General features: G+C 43.2%; 1 protein-coding gene across 2 annotated transcripts in view; it reads left to right on the forward strand.

The window, feature by feature from the left end:
* Positions 1-14854, forward strand: part of ccser2b (coiled-coil serine-rich protein 2b) — a 212585-nt gene extending 197731 nt beyond the window's left edge. Inside the window, exon 10 of one of the 2 annotated variants that reach the window (XM_060939251.1) lies at positions 8551-14854. In XM_060939251.1, the coding sequence (XP_060795234.1) occupies positions 8551-9246 (696 nt within the window). In that variant the 3' untranslated portion in view covers positions 9247-14854. The remainder of the gene's footprint in view (positions 1-8550) is intronic. The other variant, XM_060939252.1, reaches the window with a different exon arrangement.
* The last annotated feature ends 5919 nt before the right edge of the window (positions 14855-20773 follow it).

Genomic DNA, 20773 nt, shown 5'->3' on the forward strand with positions numbered 1-20773 from the left:
CTCAAACCCTCTCACCAGACTGCCCCTGCATCTGCCCCTGTCCCCAGTATATACCCCCACATGCCTGCGTGACCCTGTGGATCACCCCCTGTCTACCCACACACACGACCATGCCTGCTCCATCTGTCCATTTGTCCTCATCTCTCTCTCTCTCTCTCTCTCTCACTCTCACGTCTTTGTCTTTCCGTGTTTCTCTTGGTGTGTGTCGTCCTTTCAGTTCTGTATAACGAGGACACACACGTCTGAATATAACGCAATGATTATTTAACTTTTTTTTTTTCTTTCATTCTCACTGAGACACATCAGCTCCTCCTCCTCTCTTCCTGCTCCACCCCCCACCCCCACCCCCACCCGATACACAGTTGGATTGTCCCTATACCTTCCATTATCACCTGTGATCAGACATGATTTATTTATTTATTTTATTGCTCAAGAAATAAACAAACCTCTCTCCGTTTACTGACCCAAACACCGTCCATGACGGCGTTTATAAAATAATGACTGGAGAAATTAATAAAAACTCGCATCCTCCTCCTCTTCTGTCTCAGACTGAATTATAGAGTAACATGTTGTGAGACGGAAGGAGCTGATAGACACGTGCGCGCGCGCGCACACACCCGTACATGTTCATGATGGAATGTGTGTGTTCATGGATAAGAGACAAAGTGGTAGCATGGACGCACAGAGTCTGATTTTAACACTCCTAGGACTCTTAGGTGGGGTTTACATTAGACCGTATCAGCGGATCATCAGATTAACGTTTTTAAAACGATTAGCGTGCACACAGCAACACCAATACACGGATACGCTCGGCTCCGCAGGCATCCTGCGCTCCAAATCACTCCGCCCTGAACAGCGAGTGCCCTCTGGAGGGTGCGCACTCCGGCCTTGCACAAGTGAAGTGCACAAGCAGTGATTCGGGACTGAGCCGCTGTGTGTGTGATCCCAGCGCAGATCACTCACCACTTGCAAGTGGAAGGATGGCAAGCCTAAAGACAATCATAACTACACAATGGGCAGTATTTGCATCAGTATTTGCAGCATTTTCATACTTTTATACTCTTTAATGAAAGGTGATACAAGGCGGAAGTCCGCGCCGTTTTTCAGCAGTCGCGTCACATGACCAACGCCAGCGAATCAGGAAGGTGGATGTCACAGTGGCGTTGTCCAATGACGACGCCAGCTAGAGCTCAGCACAGCGTATCCGCGTATTCTCAATGTTTACACAGCACCGGACCAGACACGATCTGGATTGAATACGTGGACCCTGGCGGATTCCCGTTTCCAGGCGGTTTAATGTAAACGGACAGTGCATCCGCGAAGAAAACGAGACAGATACGGTCTAATGTAAACTTGGCCTTACTGTGGGGATGGAACAGTGTTCTCATTCCCAAAGAGAGAGACACACACACACACACACACACACTGTTGCATGCACACATTATCCCAGCGCTCTAGATCTTCCCACACACTGCTCTGGAGCTCTGAGGTGATGTAAGCGGCTGGTTAAACTCACCCTCGTTCTCTCCATCTGTTTTGATCCTTGTTTGTGTTTTACTTGCTGGCATGAAGTGCATGAAGCCTGTGGCTCTGTGAGCGACGCTGTGCCCTACTAAATACTCAGGGGTTTTTTTGTGTGTATGTGTGAGAGAGACTGACCGAGCTCTCCTCTCTTTGTCTCTCCCTCTGCCTCTCCCAAACTGCCCCTGGCTCAGGAGTGGAGGAGTTAGTGCATTACTTCACAGATACAGCGTGGTACAGTACTATACTCTAAAATTCCCCCATGCCTCTGTCTGTCTGTCTCTCATTTCTAGTACCCCGTCTGTCTGTCTGTCTGTCTTTTATTCCTAGTATCGATCTGTCTGTCTGTCTGTCTTTTATTCCCAGGATCTAGCTGGCTGGCTGGCTTTTATTCCCAGGATCGATCTGTCTGTGTGTCTGTCTTTTATTCCCACTTTTGATCTGTCTGTCTTTTGTTCCCAGGATTGATCTGTCTGTCTGTCTCTCATTCCCAGTATCTGTCTGTCTCTGTTTGTCTCTCATTTCCAGTATCTGTCTGTCTGTCCCAATCTTGCTCCCTGCCTCTCTGTCTGTGCCTCATCTTTCTTGCTGTCTTTTTTTTTTTTTAAACACTAATACCAGCACCCTAATTAGCACTAACACACTCAGTAACAGGAGGTGGTGATTTATGGAAGAATTTTTAATTCTTCTATATTTAAGAGCTAAAAATAGTAGTTTTTTTCCCCTCCCCTGGCGTGAAGATCCCAGTAAAGAGTAAAACAGCATTTTCTCTCCATGTTTCCCTTTTAATCTTCATTCAGGAGGTTGGTCTGGACAATCTGTGATATCTCGCACACGTTATTTTCATCATCGAGGGTGACTCAGATGAAGTCTATCCTCACGATGATCAGTGAAGAAATAATTAGACGTTCGACCGTGTGTCTGATCGTGGACCGTAGAGAACTAATGGTACTACGTGGGAGGTGTGCTGTTCTCTCCCCAGCGCTTAATGTCATTTCTGTGTGTATTAATGATGAGGACAGTGTGATGAGCTGTGTGTCTCCCCTCGCCCTGCAGCTGGAACACACCACTTGCTAAACTCCTCCTAATCACACTTTAATCATGCGTCAGTGCCTCGGGCCCCACAATAACAGGGACCTGATATGATTGTGTTCTTATTCTCATAGTGTGTGTGGAAATTGCTGGAGAGACTACTGCGTTGTCATTACTCAAATATTTTCAGTCACTTTGTCTAGCGCTGAATTAAACAGAGATTAGGATGCAGTCGGGTGGGCGTGGCTTTCAATACGTTTGATAGAGGAAGCATTATTTTGGAAGTTCTGCGTATCGAGGCGTTTCTCAAAGCTTCCCAAACTTTGTCTTTTCGATCCTACTTTTTTTTTATGGCTCATTTTGCATCCTTCCAGATTGTGCACCTTCTTCATCCTTCTCCTATCTCCCTCTGAAACAGTGTCACATTTTGGCCACTGCTGGGTCCCAAACCCTGACAAGCCTCCATTAATTATTTAGGAAGTGCCACTATGAGGTTGTCGCCTCCCTTTTTGATGCTTTCGTCCTCAAATTAAAACTTTCTGTGAGGAGTCCCAGACTGTCTGCTCCAGCACTGGGCCATGCCATGCCATGTGGATGACCGCTCTCGTCCCCTTTCCCCTCGGTCTCTCTGACTTTTTGACCCTAGCCATAGAACGGAGGCAAATACTGAAGGTCCAGACGGAAGTGAGAGCAATCAATGCTTCATGAAAGTACGAGTGTGTTTTTATAAGGGAAAAAGAAAAGTGGAGGTAAAACCAGCAGGTGGCGATATGAGCCAGAAAATCCACTTCTCATTGTTGGTGAGCTCAGTCTGCTCCATCTGGCCTCCTGCAACGTGGGACAGCGAAGCCAGAAAGCTCAACCTGACTGTCCAACAGCCCACTAAGATCTTGATATGATAACTTTCAGATTCAGTTCAGTTCTATTTCACGCTCTAATATCTCCCAGAGTAGTGGAGAGTGAAACAGGGATGGTTTGGACATCAAGTGGACCCAAAAGAAAGGCTCTGTGAAAAGCAGAACCCACATCAAAAGCTCCACTCCACAATAGCACCCGGAGAGCCGTCCACCACTCCGAGAGCATCACACAGAATAATTCTGTTTGAGGTAGACGGACTCATGCCTGCGTATATGGTCTGCTCTTTGTGCAATCTTTGTGCAAATGTCTCTGTCCCTGGCACCAGCCTTCCTTCAGGCTCTCTCCCACCCCTCGGCTGGCTCGTTCGCTCCGTGAACCTGTCAGAGCTGAAACTCGGTGTCGTATTCTTAACGTGTCAGCTGAAGAGGTGCGCCGTGTGCACAGCTTTGATTGTAACCTCGTCCCCTCACGTGGAAGCCCACATCACTGTTAATAATTGCAGCGCTGTTGAGTTTCCCTCACCCTGCCAACATCACTTACACTCTGGGAATCAAAGTCACGTTGTCGACGCTGCTTTTTCCTTCAAGTCCCCGTGAAATCAGAAGTGGTGGTTTTTGAGCCTTTTTTGTACAAGTCTCTTGTACGAGACACGTGACTGTGTGTTGTTATATAATATAACAATTATTCACCGAAGAGCAAGTGAATATTGGTGAATAATAAGCGAGTCAGTTATTATTTAAATAATATTGCCTGGTGTTGAGTGGTATATCAGATATATTCCATTCAGCTAGCATGATATTGACTAAATCGAGGATGTGCAGCTGAATGGAATATATCTGATATACAGTGCCTTGAAAAAGTATTCATACCCCTTGAACTTTTTCACATTTTTCCACCTTACAACCACGAACTTAAGTTTTTTTTATTGATATTTTATGTGATAGACCAGCACAGAGTAGCACGTAATTGTGAAGTGAAACGAAAAAGATAAAATTTTAAACAAATAAAAATCATGAGTATGAGTATTCAGCCCCCCTGCGTCAATACTTTGTAGAGCCACCTTTTGCTGCAATTACAGCTGCAAGTCTTTTGTGGTATGTCTCTACCAGCTTTGCACATCTAGACACTGAAATTTTTGTCCATTCTTCTTTGCAAAATAGCTCAAGCTCAGCCAGATTGGATGGGGAGCGTCTGTGAACAGCAATTTTCAAGTCTTGCCACAGATGCTCAATGGGATTTAGGTCTGGACTTTGACTGGGTCATCCTAACACATGAATATTCTTTGATCTAAACCATTCCGTTGTAGCTCTGGCTGTATGTTTAGGGTCATTGTCTTGCTGGAAGGTGAATCTCCTTCCCAGTCTCAAGTCTTTTGCAGCCTCCAACAGGTTTTCTTCCAGGATTGCCCTGTATTTAGCTCCATCCATCTTCCCATCAACTCTGACCAGCTTCCCTGTCCCTGCTGAAGAAAAGCATCCCCATAGCATGATGCTGCCACCACCATGTTTCACAGTGGGGATGCTGTGTGCAGGGTGATGAGCAGTGTTAGTTTTCCGCCACACATAGCGCTTTGCATTCAGGCCAAAAAGTTCAACTTTGGTCTCATCTGACCAAAGCACCTTCTTCCACATGTTTGCTGTGTCCCCTACATGGCTTCTTATGCCTGTCTTTCAACAATGGCTTTCTTCTTGCCACTCTTCCAAAAAGGCCAGATTTGTGGAGTGTATGACTTATAGCTGTCCTGTGCACAGATTCTCCCACCTGAGCTGTGGATTTCTGCAGCTCCTCCAGAGTGATCATGGGCCTCTTGGCTGCTTCTCTGACCAGTGCTCTCCTTGCTCGCTCTGTCAGTTTAGGTGGACAGCCATGTCTTGGTAGGTTTGCAGTTGTGCCATACTTTTTCCATTTTTGAATGATGGATTGAACAGTGCTTCTTGAGATGTTCAGAGTTTGGGATATTTTTTTATAACCTAACCCTGCTTTAAACTTCTCCAGAACTTTATCCCTGACCTGTCTGGTGAGTTCTTTGGTCTTCATGATGCTGTTTGTTCTTCAGTGTTCTCTAACAAACCACTGAGGCCTTCACAGAGCAAGTGTATTTATGCTGAGAGTAAATTACACTCAGTAGGACTCTATTAACTAATTAGATGACTTCTGAAGGCAATTGATTGCACTGGATTGTATTTAGAGGTATCAGAGTACAGGGGGGCTGAATACTAATGCACACCACATTTTTCAGATTTTTATTTGTTTAAAATTTTGAAGACCATTTATCATTTTCGTTTCACTTCACAATTGTGCGCTACTCTGTGTTGGTCTATCACATAACATCTCAATAAAAAAAACTTTTAAGTTCGTGGTTGTAAGGTGGAAAAATGTGAAAAAGTTCAAGGGGTATGAATACTTTTTCAAGGCACTGTACCATGAAAAAAGCCAGCCAATATTATTATAATTATTATTATTATACATACACATTTCATGGAACGATTATAGATTTTACAAAAAGTTAAGAACAGGAGGGAAACTTAGCAAATATTGAATGCTGATTCTGATCGAATGTAATTCAGTGTTCTGTCGATACAATATACTGTGCAAAGTCAAAGTTCTAACAATAAAAATGGTACAAGTCCAAAAAGCCTGAACAACCATCCAACTTGCATACAAGCTATATCCAGGTTGACGGTTCAAGTTCACAGTTACTTTTGGTCGTCGTTAATTGTTCCCTTGCACTTGTTCAAAACAAAAGGGCTTTGCGGAGTGAAGTCCACGAGTGACGTCCTCTTGTAAAAGTCTCCGTCACTTTTCCTCACCTCCAAGTACAACTTTGACAATATTTTTCTCTATTGTTCTCTTTTCCAGTTTTTCAATGTCCGTTGGTCTGTTTTTCTCTTGTAAAGATGCGTGAAGAATATCCAGGGAAGTTTACACTACGTTCAGACTGCAACCTGAAACGACCCATATCCGATTTGTTGTGAAATCCGATTTTTTTTGTTAGGCCGTTCACATTACCAATTATATGAGACTTGTATACGATCTCCAATATGAACGGAAAACGACCCAAAAGTGTCCCGCATGCTCAAATTGACACGTAATAAGCACATGTACGTAATACGTAAACCAAAAAAAAACGCACTCTTCAAGTTTGCAAGTAAAGCATGGAGATGAGGCGAGACCTGGCGATGTGGTTTTTGTGGCGGCGGCGGAACTCGCACAATAATCTGATTAATGTGGGCAGCAGACTAATGAGACCGAAGGTGTCAAATTACTGGAAATTTCCAGAACAATCTTATAATCTTGTAATACAGGATGGTTTAACATCCAGGTCCCTACCAAATCCACCATTAGCTTGATCAATTCTATAAAAGTCTATTTAAATTCTGAAAACTGTACAAATGTTGTTGTTTTCCACCAAAGAGGCGGGATTAGCCAACGCAGAATAGTGACGTTTGTCTCTTGTTGATGACGTGTAGGTTGCATGAACGCGACCTGTCCGGTCAGACTGCAGTCGCATGTGAAAATAACGGATATGCATCGGAATTAGGACCATATATCCAAGCGGCCTGGGTCGCATGTGAAAAAATCGGATCTGTGTCGTTCAGATTGTCAATAACAAATCGGATACAGGTCGCATATGGGCAAAAAAATCGGATATGGGTCGTTTCAGGGTGCAGTCTGAATGTAGTCTTTGTAGCCTTTTGAGTGTTCAGCATGTCTTTCTCTTTAAATCTTCCTCTTTGAATGAAGCAAACCTCGTGGACATTTTTGTTGACAAACTCTCAGTCATTCACTAGTGCGGAAGTTTTACATCTCCGATGTGTCTCTTTTCCAGTTTTTCCATATATTTAATGCGGGAGATTAAATGCTTGAAGAATATCCAGGGGAATTTTGGTAGCCTTTCGGGTGTCCAGCACGTCTTTCTCTTTAAATCTTCCACTTTTAATGAAACAAACCTCGCGACTGTTTTTGTTTACAAACTGTCAGTCATTCACTAGTGCGGAAGTTTTACATCTCTGTGTCTCTTTTCCAGTTTTTCAATGTCCGTTGGTCTGTTTTTCTCTTGTAAATATGCATGAAGAATATCTAATGAAGTTTTGGTAGCCTTTTGGGTGTTCAGCACGTCTTTCGTTTCAGTGTATTTATTTAGTGCTTAAACCAAGCACTGGATTAACCCTGCCTTGTATCTTTCCTATGGAATCAATTTTGTGCCAAAAATGTTCATACAATACTTTTGAAATATCAAACAAAAATGATAAATCAAAATTTAAAAAAAAAGTCAATTTTTTTAGACTGGCAAACAAATTATTCTTGTAATCGTGCAAAATATCAGTCTATTACTCTTCAGAAACCTTTTATTTTTGTTCCGCGTCTTTCTCAGTTTTGTTTGACGTAATTTATTTTGGTTGCGATTCCAGCTTTCTCGTTTGCGCTCCCTGACTTTTTGCTTGCAGTTTTGGCACAAACTTCCCGTGTGGGTGGGCTGTCCAGGAATGCATTCCCATTGGCTAACTTGTGTTTGACTGACAGCTACGCTCAGCCATTTCCTACTCGGATTTTGGTGGACTGTTTGACGAGTGACCGATCCATTGATGGTAAACAAGGATCGAGTGGACTTCAGTGGCGACTATGATATTGAATTAATTCAACAAAGTGTAAGTACGGGACAAATGTGTTGCAGTAGTGCACATTATCCAGGTGTGTTTAACGTTAGCAAGACAGCTATTATATTGGGTAGTGGAGCTAAGTCTAACATTTGACTTGCCACGAAACGCCTGCATAATGTGCACTACTGCAATACATACAACACATTTGTCCCGCACTTACACTTTGTTGAATTAATTCAATATCACTGAAGTCCACTCGATCCTTGTTTACCGTCAATGGATCGGTCACTCGTCAAACAGTCCGCCAAAATCCGAGTAGGGAATGGCCGCAACAGCCTCCGGGGGAATCGCTGAGCGTAGCTGTCAGGGACTTGAAGATAAAAAAACAGACCAGGGTTTTCGTGATATGAATATTGTGTTGATGATGATGATGTTTTGGGGGGTTTTCTGGAATATGCAGTAGGACCTGTTAGGGGGAAAAAAGTTATATTTATAATAATTCTGCTCTTTTTTTTTTTTTTCTCCTTCCCTCCTTCAGCCTCAGGTACTACAGCCTTCCCAGTCCTTGGCCAGCGAGCAGAACAAGTTGGCAAGACCATCACGCCGAACCCTCTCCGAGGCCCCCAGTGAGCGTGTGGATGCCCAGCCTGGTGACGGTCCAGTGAAGCCCCAGTCCTGCACTGTAGTTTTACCCGTGTCCGCTCCCGGTAATGCCACGCTTCCTTCCTCTGTGCCCACAGCCGCGCCTGCTGTTAGTGCCGCTGCTGCCTCTTTATCCTCCAGCACTCTGAACTCCGATAATCTCATCCTCCTCGTAAACAGCCATCTCCGAATCGATGAGTCACACGGCCCCAGGGCTCACGTTAGTAACTGCATCCAGCCGAGGAGGACGAATCAACAGTCTGGTGACCTTCACACACTCAGCAGTGACAGGAAAGCTCCAGGTCTCACGAAACCCCGAAGAGGCGAGCAGTTCGGCTCAGGACGAGGAGCGCGAGGTGCGTTTGGTACTCACCCAGGTTTCAGTGGTTCATCCAGGACCAGACGTCTGCCCGCTCCGTCCTGTGGCCTGCCCCGCATCAGCTCAGCATCACAGTCCAGTCTAATCCCATCAACACACAGCTCGGGCATCAGAATGATCTCCGCTCCTAGAGACGAGGAGATCGGTCCAGTCCGGACTCAAGAGCTGTCCGGCGCTTGCAGCTCTCGCCTCCCCAAGCCAAAGAGCCATTAACCCTCCTCTTCCTCTACTGCAGCACTGCTCAGGGCATCAGGCTCCTCACTCCACAGCTCCAAATGCCTACTGATCTCTTTATCAAACAATACTTGATGTGTTTGATCTGCCCAGGCTCTCTACTTACTGTAAAACACACACTTGAGGGCAGATCTCATCTCTGTGCCCATGCATTAGGAGTTCATCCCAAATCTACTAATGCATAGTAGGAAAAAAAAAAAAACTTGGGGCGATCACGGTTTTAAATCCTGATGTGTAAATGGCTGTGCTGTCTGAATGGGAGGGGCTTTACTCTATCACCTTTCCGTCACAATGACGCCGCCATTGTGTCGCGCAGACGGCGCTTTCCATCAAGTGATGAAGCTTGAGCAGCAGTTCCAAATCCCCAAAAAAAAATTCCAAGAGAAAGAGAAGAGAAACGCACCCACTCAGTTCCCGCTGTCTGTTCCAGGCAAAAAGCAGACACACCTGCACAACTCCTGCTTATTCAGCACGTTATATTTTGAAAGGCTATCGACAATCCCTTTATTGCCTTTAAACCTTCACCATGCTCATAAATTGAACTTTTTCTGACCAGCGCAGAAAGACACTGACGACAATCTGTAAGAGCTTGAGGTTTTTCCATATTACGTAAACACTAAAGCTCCGCTCGTCGTAATCCTGCGAACGAATCGAGCGGCTTGTAGTTTGACGCTCGGCTCGTTTTGTCAGCGTATCCGAAACGTGCTGCGTGTGAAGGTCAGCTGCTGTTGGAGACGTGTACCAGTGACGACGGCATGCGTTTTTCCCGTTCTGTCGTGGAGGAGAGCGTGATGGTGTGATCTGCTACTGAAATAAGGGACTGATAAATCACTGCACTACTTTTCTTGTCCTCCTCCATCGACGTTTCAGCTGTGTTCACTCTCGGTGGTGCACATGATCTACCCCAACGTGTCCGAAAGAGGAGAACGTGCCCCTGATCTGCAGTAGAGTTTATTCAGGATGGAAAAAGAGGAGAATCCCCCCCCCCATATCACATCAGCTTCAGAGTCGAGTGAGGAGATGCAGTGATGCTCCGGGGACCCAACTTCCTGCCATTTTCTGTTCTTCCTGAAGTGTGTGCGTGTGTGTTGCAGTGATGGAGGTAGAGAGCGAGTCTCAGTTGTGTTCAGACGTGTTGACTGAAGATCAGACCAGTTACGTAATTTTTCATCCTCATCCAGTGATTCCTCGTGCCCTGTACGTGGGGGTGGAGTCATCCTGGAAGAGACCACACCCACCAGAACAGGTCACGTTTCATCATCCTTTCGGAAGCGCTGCAGGAGCGATGTACAGTGACGTAACGGAGCTTTAGATAATATACACAACGTACTGAACATATAACCTTCCGTTCCTGTAGTTCAGTGAAGTTAGTGTTAATGTCATGATTTATTTATTACAAAATGACACACACTACACATATTCTATACACACACACACACACAACACAACACAAATGCTAAGCTTACTATGCAAGATTTTATTTAGTTGAGCTTCCTGGAGTATGTCACATGTTATGAGTGTTATTTATACACCACGGCACTACACACGCACACAGAGCTTATTTATTAATGTACCTGTAAACGGATAAAAAGTATGACGTGTTGGTCTTTAATATATAAAAAGTTGTAATGATTTCGTCGCTGTGGTATAAGAGGAATAAAACACTTGCAGTCTGTTTCTATGACATGACTGTCCATCTCTCTCTCTCTCTAAAACTCTTCTGAAAGTAAAGGGAGCGCGAATCCAGCGTGACGTCCACGTCTGAGATCAAGCGCAGTTCAGACGAACACCAGCTGTGTTGTGTTTTAGCTCTATGAGGAGCGCTCGGCACGTTTCTAACGACCGAAACGCAGGAGTAATTTGTTCGAGACGTATCAGCGAGCGCAGATTAAATCCCCTCATTGTAATCCTCAGATCTTACTGTAGGAGCAGCCCACCTCCAAAGCCCTGCTCTCTCACACACACTCGGAATCTCCCTTTATGCTTTCAGAGAGGACTTAAAAGTTCTGCTGTGTCTTAAAGAGGTGAAGTGGCCGCGTAGTGGAAGAGAAACACGCGCACAGTTTTTCACTTGCACCGAAGATGAGAACAAACCAATTCGTTTGAAGCACTTCCCCACTGAGAGAGAAGAGATTCTTGTTTTGACTGAAACCTGAATGTTGTTTCTTTTCGTGACAATTTGTTTATTTATTAGGCTTTGGTAGCATTATTTTATCTGGATAGGCATGCTATTGTGAGACCATTTTTCACTCTGCTCACACCATGTTGAATGCTTTTGAATTCTCGCTTCTGATCGGTCAGACGGTGTTGATTAATTTTCTCTGGATTTATTTTAACGTGCTCGTTCTAATACGCTACGGTTTCTATAGTAACAGCTCATTCACAGGGGCACGTACGGCGAACGATCCGCTGATGATAAACCGATTAAAAATGTGTGTTGATATTTTGTCAGATGTTTGTTTCTGGAAGGAGTCTCCAGTGTCGGTGCTGTGTAACAGTCAGAGGTGAAGCTGGGACTTTCAGTTTTATGACGTCTTCAGGACAGAGGAGGGTGGGTTTTTTTTGGTCTTATTAACTTCGAGAGAGACTGGTGAGAGAACCACTGTTCATAGCTGCTATAACATGCGTGACATTTTGCTGACGTTCCACAACATTAACTACAAATGGGTAAAAAAAAAAAAAAATTGTTCTTTAATAAATTTCAAAATTGTTGACAATTTGTTGTAGTGAAAGAGGAATGAAACCCTTGATGTGCTGTTATCGGAAAATAATCACCTTTGGGATGGTAACCCAATCATACAACCCTGTCACTGATTAGTTTCCTATAATAGCGCCCCCCTGAGTGTGAAATGTGTAGCAGTGTCAAGCTCAAGTGCCTAGTAATTGTTCTACATTTCATGAGCCTTTGATGTACGGCCCCGATTCCAAAAAAGGGACGCTGTGTAAAACGTAAATAAAAACAGAATGCAGCAATGCACCTTTTCAACCTATATTCATCCATCCATCCATTATCTGTAGCTGCTTATCCTGTACAGGGTCGCAGGCAAGCTAGAGCCTGTCCCAGCTGACTATGGGCGAGAGGCGGGGTACACCCTGGACAAGTCGCCAGATCATCGCAGGGCTGACACATAGAGATAAACAACCACTCACATTCACACCTATGGTCAATTTAGAGCCACCAATTAACCTAACCTGCATGTCTTTTGGACGGTGAAGGAAACCCACGCAGACACGGGGAGAACATGCAAACTCTGCACACAAAGGTCCCCGTCGGCCACTGGGCTCGAACCCAGAACCTTCTTGCTGTGATGCGACAGTGCTAACCACTACACCACTGTTCAAAGTGAAATTCTTTCCCACTCTTGCTCGATATACAACTTCTCTTTAGCAGCAGTCCGGGTTTCTGTTGTAGTTTGTGGCAGGCAGGCCAGTTTAGCACCTGCACTCTTTTACTGCAAAGCCAAGCTGGTGTAACTCATGCAGAATGTGACTTGGCATTGTCTTCCTGGAATAAACAGGGACATCCCTGAAACCGACGTTGTCTGGATGGCAGCATGTTGCTCCAAAACCTGTCTGTACCTTTTTAGCATTAATGGAGCCTTCACAGATGTGTAAGTTAGCCCTACCATGGGTACTAACACACCCCCATACCATTACAAATGCTGGCTTTTGTGCTGGTAACAGTCTGGATGGCTGTTTTTCTTTTTAGCCCGGAGGACACGTTGTCCATGATTTCCAAACACAGTGTGACTCGTCAGACCACGGCACACTTTTCCACTTTGCCTCGGTCTGTCTCAGATGAGCTCAGGCCCGGAGAATTCACCGGCATTTCTAGATGATGTTGATATTTGACTTTCCATTTGCATGGTAGATACAGCATGAACTGTGTTTACTGATAACGGTTTTCTGGAGTGTTCCCGAGCCCATGGAGTAATGTCCTTTATTCAACGATGTCGGTTTTTACTGCAGTGATGCCTGAGGGGTCAAAGGTCACCGGCGTTCAGTGTTGGTTTTCAGCCTTGCCCCTTACATGCAGAGATTTCTCTGGATTCTCTGAATCTTTATGATCTTATGGATTGTTGATTGGTGAAATCTCTAAATCGGTGAAATCTCTAAACTGTCGGACTTTTTGCCTGCGCAGTTCTTCGCAAAGTTGTGAAGCACGCCCTGTCCCTGTTCGGGAATGCCTGAGGCTTTCCAGTTCTCAGTGAACGGGTGTTTTCTCAACATTCCACAACTTTCCCAGTCTTTTGTTGCCCCTGTACAAACTTTTTTTTTTTTTTTTTAGAACATGTTTCAGGAATCAAATTCAGAATGAGTGTATATTTACAAAAAACCCCAAAAGTTTATCAGTTTGAACAAATGTCTTTTGTATTGTGTTCAGTTGAATATAGGATCTAAAAGGATTTGTAAATCTGGGTTGGTCTCACACAGCGTCCCGACTCTTTGGAATCAGGGTGGTTGTTGATGTTTTTCCATGTTTGACAGTTTGTTGTGAAAATCTTTGCTGCTCGACTGAACGCTTTCCTGGGCGATGGTTAGTTTCGGCTGCTGTTTCAGACAGTTCCTGTAACTAACGCCGGCATTTCATCGGTGGGAAAATTTTCTGAGGCTTTCCCACATGTATACAGTGTTTCGAGTCGCTGAAGAACTTCAGTTCTAAGGCCCAACCCGACACACACTCATGAACCACAGGTGGGCTGCGTTTCCTCAGAATGTGCGCGCTGGACTTTGTAGGTGCTTCGCGCTTCACGTGTACCTCCACTGCAGACGTGCGAGCAGCAGTGACACCCCGTGCTGTAGAACTGCGCAGTAATAATCTCACATCGGATATGCCTTCATAAAAACGCGCATATAACCTGAGCTCCTGGTATACGCTATCAGACTGTAGTCTGACGATATCACACACTAATAATAATATCAGCAAATTACACAACGAAACAAAGTAATAACCACAGAACCATCCGTCAGCGTTAGTGTCATTGATATGCAACAGCATATAGTGGAACCGTTGTTCTCCTGTTTGACGCGTGGCAGGATGCTGGAGCTGCTTTTATTAAAGACGCGTGATGATAAAGGTGTAGAGATTGTCGATATGAAAGAAGTCGTCGAAGCCACACGTCTCTGTTTCTCGTCGTTTCATTCCGGCTGCAGTTCCTTCACCTCGTGTGATTTTGATTGTTAATGTTTGTTCTTCAAAGCTCAGTGGTCAATATTTCATCATCAGCACCACATCTCCTTAACGATGTAATGCTTTTCTTTGTGGGTTGACTTTTTTTTTTTTTCTGTTTACACACTGGATCTTAAATTTGTGCAATAAGAGAACAGGTCATGCAAACAATAAGAATTTGCACTGTAATTAACATTTGTGTAATTTTGCTTAATTTATTAAATGTTAATTATGACTCATTGTCACTGTGGACTGAATTGGAGAAGATCCAGGAAGAGAGCGGTACTTTAGGTTCTCACCACATGGTGAGATGAAAAAGAAACAAGATGTTTTTTGTTGTTGTTGTTGTTGGATTTTGTTTTCTTTGCCTCTGTGTCCTGATCCCTTGTCTTGAAATAAAGACAGAACCAAAACATACAGCTTCAACCTTCCTCTTATTTTTGCGTGCGTGTGTGTGTGTGTGTAAGCAGGGTTCTGCCTCAGGGAAGAAAGAAATAGAGAGGATGAGATCTCAGCTTAGGATGGCCTCTATGACAGTGCAGTACTGAAGGTGTGTGTGTGTGTGTGTTTTGAACCTGCTGACTCCACACTGTTCATCCTGTTTGTGCTGCACTGTTAAGTTCAGGCTTCTAATGAGAACAGCACTTGCACGAGTCCATGCCGTCTACGTGAACCTGCATTAACACCTTCTCCAGCAGAGCCCATTGAGATTGTTGCCATTGGTAACCCTGTTTTTCTTAGTTTCCATCAAAATTAAACAGGCAAACTCCTTTCCCAGCTCTTATTACAAGTGTTTTCAGGGATGAGAGTTTTCCGCTTTTTGGCGGAATTCCGCTTTTTTTTCAGTCAAAATGGACCTTTTTTATATTGTTGCAAATCTGTTGAGAAAATTTTAGGGGGGTCTGGTACTATTTCTGGGCGGCCGGGCTGACTCGTATATCAGGACTCGCGTAATGTTTACAATTCACAGAAATGTAGGCATCCATTTTGAATATCGTACTTTCTCGTAAGACGTTAGTTTGTATTTGGTGTATAACCGATGTCTCATGTGTCGTGATTGGCCCCTGTATCGGCATTTGCTGAATGACGACCAGTCCGTATTCACCTTCTTAAACCACCTTCCCGCGCGACATGATTGGTTCTTTGCACGTGTGGAGTACTGCAGCAATACTCGTGTATGCAGTTTTGTATCGATCAAAATGCCGAATGTTATCGAGACTCGCGACGAAGCTAAAGTGCGTGAGATGGATGCGGATCTGAAAAACAAGTTTCGATGGGATTGGTTGGATAGAAAGGTGACGGTGTCACCAGTGGGAAGCAGTAAGCAAGAACCATTATCTGTACTTGTGTCTGATTTTGTGAAAAAGCTCGATGTCGCTGGCAAAGCTCTCTGTACAGTGTGTGATGTCATTCTTTACGGATCGAGAGGATGGAAGGCTTTATAGAGTCACGCAACCTCGGTGAAACATCGAAAACAGACATTTCTATTGAAAAGCAACTATTCGATCTCAAGTGTTTTTCGACAGCCCGGTCAAACTCACCCTACTGGCGCCGGCGGCGCAACTCCAAGCACCGGCACGACCACAGCCGCGCCTGCAGTGGCTACAACATCGGCAGTGAAGCCGGTCATACCAATATCGGACAGAATGTCGCATCAACAGGTAAATCTTTTTTTTTTTGTATGAAATTGAAATAATTCACCTGAAGTCACATGTATTAGATCTAGTTGCATATTACTGTATGTTTTTTTTTTTAAATCGGAAAATATCTTTATCAAATGTGCTTGACATGATAAATTGCTGATTATTATAATCGGGAGCAAAAGAAAGCAAGGCTGGAGCATGTGAAAAATCAAGAGGAGTTGGCTAAAAAGAGGGAGAGGACCAACAAGCTTGTAGCTCTTGCTAAAAGCTCAAAATAAAGAAGAAATCAATTTTAGTTTAGTTTATTGTAATTTGTCACAGAAAATATATACACAAAACATATATTAAAAAAAACCAATGGTTAAACGTGACCGGAGAGACGAACAGGGCAGAGCCCCAATTGCAACGTATCCCCTAAGCTCAAAAAAATAAAAAAATAAATATATATATATATATATATATATATATATATATATATATATAAAGGAAAAAAGGGGGGGAATTCATACAAAAATTAGAATTTGATTTACATGTTAAATTAAGAAAAAAAATATACATAATAATTGACAAATCATGGCGGGCTATAGGTTTGAAATAAACCTCTAAAGTGGTCGTTTAAATGGATTCTAAACCACAAGAGATCCTGGCTAGACTTAAGTATATTAGGTAAGCTGTTCCACAACTTAACAATCCTAGGAAAATAGCTGTTACAATAATATTCCTGATTGTGCCTAGAGATTAGGTCAAAGTTGGCTTGATGAAAATTACGGGTATTATAATGCCGAGTGGCAGTTTGAATGAAACGTCCAAAATTACTAGTAACAGTTCCAGTTTTATACTTAAACGAGAACTAAATCATGCATTTGTCTACGAAAATCAAGAGGTAGTAAATTAAGCTGGACCAGTCTATTAACATAACTGACTTCTCTTGGAAGATAGTTCAATATGAATTTAGTGGCACGCCCCTGAATGTTCTCTATCAGTCTGCGATGCTTTACTAAATAGGGTGACCACCACACTTGATGAATATTCTAGTAACGGCCTGACAAGCGCCGTATATAACAACTTTCTCGTCTGGATGTCACAAATATCCCTGCCACACAGCCTCTTCACTAGCCCAAGTACCCTATTCGCCTTCGCACACATCTGCTCGATATGACTATTCCATGTGCAGTTGCCAGAGACAAATATACCCAAATCAGAGGTTTCAGGAGAGTGCAATAATACTTCCTCGCCAAGATATATGTTGAGGGGCCTTCTACAAGATCTTCGCTTGGACATACGCAAAACTTTACATTTAATGGTGTTAAATGTCATCCTATGATCACTGCTCCATAAATGCAAACCATCTAGGTCAGACTGCAATAAAGCCGGAGAACTTAGAGTCTATAGGCCGGTAAAGTTTGCTGTCATCTGCAAAGAGGGCGAGACTTGATCCATACTGTATGTAGGACAGCATTTTGTTTGCAAGAACAACAGAGGCCCCAATATGGAGCCTTGAGGTACCCCAGATGTTACAGGTTGCCAGTCCGAAAAGGCACCCTCAAGAACGACCCGCTGTTGTCTATTTGACAGATAGATAGCTCGCAAACCATTGGAAGGCAGTACCTGAAATACCATGGTGGTGAAGTTTAGTCAATAGGAGGTCATGAGGCACCTTGTCAAATGCCTTAGAGAGATCGAGGTGTATAACATCTACCTCTTGACCTCCAGCAGCCATGTCCAGGATATCATGATATACCTCCAACGATTGTGTAACTGTTGATTTCCCTTGTAAAAATCCATGTTGCAGATTGTACAGTAGAGGTGAAAGGTGTGGATAGCAGTGATTTGAAGACACACCTTTCCAACACTTTTGAGACTATACAGAGCAGGGAAATCGGTCGATAATTCTCTGCCAAAGTCGGGTCATCCTTTTTAAAAACGGAAGAGACATTTGGACGTTTCCACAGCGCCAGTTTTCTGCACCATGAAACTGTAAATAGTTGTATATATTGTAAATAGACAAACACTTTATAGAACCAAAGGAAAAATGTATTCATAAATCATATAAACCATTATTTAATATAGCAGTGAATGTGTTACCTTAGTTTGGATTTAGAGCAGCAAATTTGAAGTATCATGTTGGTGCTCACCTGGAATGTATATGCACAATTTATCACAAAAGGCCTGTGTCAATGTTTCCTTTACATAGGTGTAGTTGATCTTTATCAAATGAAAGTTTAAGTAATGTATGTACTTGAAAGAGAGTTCTACTTTTGTACAAGTGTCAATTTTGTAAGCAAACAGGGTATGGTATTTCAACAACATTTGTAAAATTTTGATGATAAAATAAATGGTTTTTAGGGTAAAAAAATCTCTAAAATCCATGAGCTCCTTTTTCAGATTTTTTCATCACAAGCCACTCTCATCCCTGTGTTTTATGAATCATACAATCTGTCCTCAACGAACCTGCAGGAGCGGAGCATGACGCTGTAGACGAGAAAGGAACCAGACAGCAGGGATGCTCTTATTGGAGGCTGCTAAAATTTAATTTCTGATTCAGAGTTCAACTATTAATCAGCGAAAATAATAGGCTTTGGCTGAAGCCTATAGAGGCTCCTGTCTATACATGTGTATTTAAGAGTTCGAGTGTGTTTAAAGCTAGACGACCTTTCAATTTCATAAAATCAGTGAAATTTAGTTCCGTCTGAAATTTGGTCATTGTAATTTTGTTTATTTCTGTAATATCTGAAAAAACAGTCCATTCAGTGGCTGGGAAGTTATTTAATTTGAGGGAATTAAAGCAAATAATGTGCAAGAAATCGTTCGCTTCGCGCAGTCAAGCAGACCGAGCAAGTCTCTGTGTGTGTGTGTGTGTGTGTGTGTGTGTGTGTGTGTGTGGGCGCGCATGCATGCACAGGTTTACCACCTTCTTCTTCTGGGGTTTATGGCAGCTGGCATCTACAGGTTTATCTTTGTGTGCACTGACAGTTCTGTCGCTAAATGAACAGCTGATCACACCGAGGTGCTCGCTGACTGCCGATATTTATTAGTTTGGTTCTGCGTTTCCTTTCCTTCATATATAACATAATGTCTTATTTTTTTTGCGGTGCGGTTTCCATCAAATCCTGTGCTCTGATTGGCTGGCGAGCAGGTCTGTATCCTACGATACGGACCTCTGGCGACTCGCTCGTTCACAACGGCAACAAACATAGTAGAATTTTTTGTCAATTTTTTTTTTTTTTTATAAGATCATCAAAAATCTTAAATTTTTGCCAGCATTTCTCAGGAGGACAGCATTAATTTTACAGCATGGATAGCGATAACGACAGTGTTCACAGCGAAAGCGAGTTTTACTACCCTGAGGAAGAAGAAATAAAAGAAAACATTTCAGGAGAAAGCTGAAAACCTGTAACTTGCTAAGGCCGAGCAAAAACATGGCTGAATCCTGAATGACTCCTATTTGTATAAATAGGGGACTACATAGGCGGCAAAATGTAGGGTTTTTTTTTTTTTTTTCCCCTGCCATGGAAGTGCACTTGTATACCGAGGAGGAAGCCATTTGCATTACAGCCGTGAATGAGGATTCAAAATAGCATTAATTTTACATCATGGATAGTGATAACAGTGTTCACAGCAAAAGTGCGTTTTACTACCCTGAGGAAGAAGAAATAAAAGAGAGCATTTCGGGAGAAAGCAAAAAACCTCTAACTTGCTAATGCCGAGCAAAAACATGGCTGAATCCTGAATGACTCCTATTTGTATAAATAGGGGACTACATAGGCGGCAAAATGTAGTTTTTTTTTTTTTTTTTTTTCCCCTGCCATGGAAGTGCACTTGTATACCGAGGAGGAAGCCATTTGCATTACAACCGTGAATGAGGATTCAAAATGGCGGCTCGGCTCGGTTTTCCCTTTCGGGCGCTCTCGTTTTCTGTTAGAATTTGGTAAAGAAAAAAATGTTATTTACCAGCTTAAGGTCGGTCCATATGGTGAAATACCGTGACCTCTGCCTTGAATACTGACCTCGGCCCAGAGGGCCTCGCTCAGTACTTTCAAGACCTCGGTCACGGTATTTCACGATACGGACCTCCCAGCTGGGAAATAACATACCGTATATTTCTTCTCGCTTTCAGTTACTGTAGTTGGTCTTTTCATTCGTGTCCTCGATTATTTTATTTTTTTTTTTCTCTCCTGTTTCAAATTTCTATCCCACAATTCCTTGTGCGAACGGGGGAAAGTCCACCATGTGATGCATGACATAGTATCTTGAATTGGGTCATGGTGAAGTATGAAAAAATAGCGGAGAATTTAGGGCCACGTGGAGATAAATTGTTCTATTTTTTTAAAAAATAAAAAAACTAAAAATTGAAAGTCTGTGATTCGAATTCAGTAGCTTTCGATCCACTCAACAAAAATAATTAGGTGTCGGGGGAAAATTATTTTCATGACCTACACTTGAAAAATCTGAAAGGCGGTCTACCTTTAAGAATGTAACTGGTGTGCCAGCCTCAGTTCCACAGTTGCAGTGTGGCGCCACTGCATACTGACTATGTAAGTGTGGCGTTATATAACCTCAGTTCGTAATGTAATCCTCCGTGGCCGAGTGGTCTACAGCGCTGTCCAGGAAACGAACAGATCTTGCAAATCCTTCAGGTTATCTAGTGTTCCATTTGATACATCTTCACCTCCAGGGGTGTTTAATATCAACT

The sequence above is a fragment of the Neoarius graeffei genome, chromosome 14 (assembly GCF_027579695.1).
Source record: "Neoarius graeffei isolate fNeoGra1 chromosome 14, fNeoGra1.pri, whole genome shotgun sequence".
Classification (NCBI taxonomy): Eukaryota; Metazoa; Chordata; class Actinopteri; order Siluriformes; family Ariidae; genus Neoarius; species Neoarius graeffei.